The sequence below is a fragment of the Nansenia antarctica genome, assembly GCF_963989245.1.
Source record: "Nansenia antarctica genome assembly, chromosome: 5".
Lineage (NCBI taxonomy): Eukaryota > Metazoa > Chordata > Actinopteri > Argentiniformes > Microstomatidae > Nansenia > Nansenia antarctica.
This window is the reverse complement of record NC_137690.1, coordinates 838,064-840,563: the sequence shown is the minus strand read 5'-3', so window position 1 is coordinate 840,563 and position 2,500 is coordinate 838,064. Positions and strand designations below refer to the sequence as shown.

Here is a 2,500-nt window from a genome sequence, read left to right as displayed (position 1 = left end):
GTGTCCCCTATGACTTCTACTGCCCCCCTTGTACTGTGTCTCTGTTCTCCAGGGCCTATACAAAAAAAACGAACAGAAATCTGTATTATTATTATTATTATTTTATTTTTTCCTTGTGTGTTACTCTTCCTGCTACGACTGGTGGATTGATGATTCACTTGTTTAGTCAAATGTATCTGTTGTAAGTCGCTTTGGAATAAGGCGTCTGCTAAACGCCAAACATGTAAATGTAAACGTCAGACCATCCTGCAGCTGGTACCTGAACACTTTGATGAACTGTCTCTAGATCAGTCTGAACACGAAGGCTGCCCTCTCTGTCCTCTAATCTTCACCTTCTGTTATAAATATCAAATCTAAACACAGTGGATATGATATATTGTGATATATTGCGCCCCCTCCCCCCCCCCCCTCCCCTCCCTACGTGCTGCCATGCTGCACTGTGAGCTGCTCTTTGGAATGGGGGGGGGGGGGGGGGTGTCTGTTCCTGTAAACCACACTGTTTGTTCTGGAGCAATCTGCTGACCAATGGATACAGACACACACACACACTCACACACACACACACACACTCACTTGCAATCGGACACACATACACACACACACACACACACACACTCACTTGCAATCGGACACACATACACACACACACACACACACACACACACAGTCAGTCAGTCAATGTGTGTGTTTAGAGATTCAGAGTGAGTGAGTGTGTGTGTGTAATCAGTGTGGGTGGGTGTGTCTTCAGAGATCTGAGTCAGTCAGTCAGTCAGTCAGTCAGTCAGTCAGCCAGTCAGTCATATCGTGTGTGTGTCTTCAGAGATCTGAGTCAGTCAGTCAGTCAGTCAGTCAGCCAGTCAGTCATATCGTGTTTGTGTCTTCAGAGAGCTGAGTCAGTCAGTCAGTCAGTCAGTCAGTCAGCCAGTCAGTCATATCGTGTGTGTGTTCTGAGGTTTGGGTCAGTGTGTGTGTGTTTGGGCCAGTGTGTGTGTGTGTGTTTGGGTCAGTGTGTGTGTGTGTGTGTTTGGGTCAGTGTGTGTGTGTGTGTGTGGAGGAGGAGGAGGAGGATGAAGGTTCTGCTGCTGCTGTGGCTGTGCTGGCTGACGGACGCCCAGGAGAAAACGTAAGTTTAACCGCCATTGAATATTGTAATAGTATGAGTATAGTGTATATAATAGTATAATAAGGCTTCATTATTTGAAATTGGCGGCTCAACAATCAATGTCATTTTGAATCCCAGTTAACCAGAAGCCTGTTGTGTTGGCTTCAATTTCTAGTTATTGTGCTGTTGGCTTTGAGTCTTCCTGCGTAAATCCTGTTGAGATGCAGGTGAATGTTGGCTATGTCTTAGGTAGGCTATATGCTGTTGGCATTATGTTTATGTGCGCGGTAAAATGTTGTGTGTGTGTGTGTGTGTGTGTGTGTGCGCTGGGGAAGTGTCAAGGCGTTGGGGGTGTAAGGTTGAAGATCCAGTACAGTAGTCCAGCAGAATCTGACACACACACACACACACACACACACACACACACACACATACACACACACACACACACACATACACACACACACACACAAACTGTCTCTGGATCAGTCTGGAGGTGTGTGAGGAGGAGGAGGAGGAGGAGGAGGAGGTGACCCAGATGTCCGATAGGGGACTGCAGACTGCAGGAATAGCCTCCCTGCCTCCCTCTCTTCTCTTCTCTCCTCTCCTGTTCTCGTCCACCCCCCCCCTTCCTCCTCCTCTGTCCTGTCCTGTCCTGTCCTGTCCTGTCCTGTCCTGTTCTGTCCCCTCCTGTCCCCTCCTGTCCTGTCCTGTCCTCTCCTGTCCTGTCCTGTCCCCTCCTGTCCTGTCCTGTCCTCTCCTGTCCTGTCCTGTCCCCTCCTGTCCTGTCCTGTCCTGTCCTGTCCTGTCCTATCCCCTCCTGTCCTGTCCTGTCCTGTCCTGTCCCCTCCTGTCCCCTCCTGTCCTGTCCTGTCCTGTCCTGTCCTGTCCTGTCCTGTCCCCTCCTGTCCTCTCCTGTCCTGTCCTGTCCCCTCCTGTCCTGTTCTGTCCTGTCCCGTCCTGTCCTGTCCTGTCCTGTCCTGTCCCCTCCTGTCCTGTCCTGTCCTGTCCTGTTCTGGCCTGTCCTGTCCTGTCCTTTCCTGTCCCCTTCTGTCCTGTCCTGTCCTGTCCTGTCCTGTCCCCTCCTGTCCTGTCCTGTCCTGTCCTGTCCTGTCCTGTCCTGTCCTGTCCTGTCCCCTCCTGTCCTGTCCTGTCCTGTCCTGTCCTGTCCTGTCCTGTCCTGTCCTGTCCTGTTCTGTCCTGTTCTGTCCTGTCCACTCCTGTCCTGTCCTGTCCTGTCCTGTCCTGTCCTGTCCCCTCCTGTCCTGTCCTGTCCCCTCCTGTCCTGTCCTGTCCTGTGTCCTCTCCTGTCCTGTCCTGTCCTGTTCTGTCCTGTCCTGTCCTGTCCTGTCCTGTCCTGCCCTGTCCTGTCCTGTCCTGTCCTGTCCTGTCCTGTCC

At 51.6% G+C, this 2,500-nt stretch overlaps 1 protein-coding gene across 1 annotated transcript in view; it reads left to right on the top strand.

Annotated features, from left to right (window-relative positions):
* The first annotated feature begins 779 nt into the window (after positions 1 to 779).
* c5 (complement component 5) overlaps positions 780 to 2,500 on the top strand; it is a 65,557-nt gene continuing 63,836 nt past the window's right edge. The window contains exon 1 of the mRNA XM_080532878.1: positions 780 to 1,123. Coding sequence (XP_080389004.1) covers positions 1,068 to 1,123 — 56 coding nt within the window. The 5' untranslated portion in view covers positions 780 to 1,067. The remainder of the gene's footprint in view (positions 1,124 to 2,500) is intronic.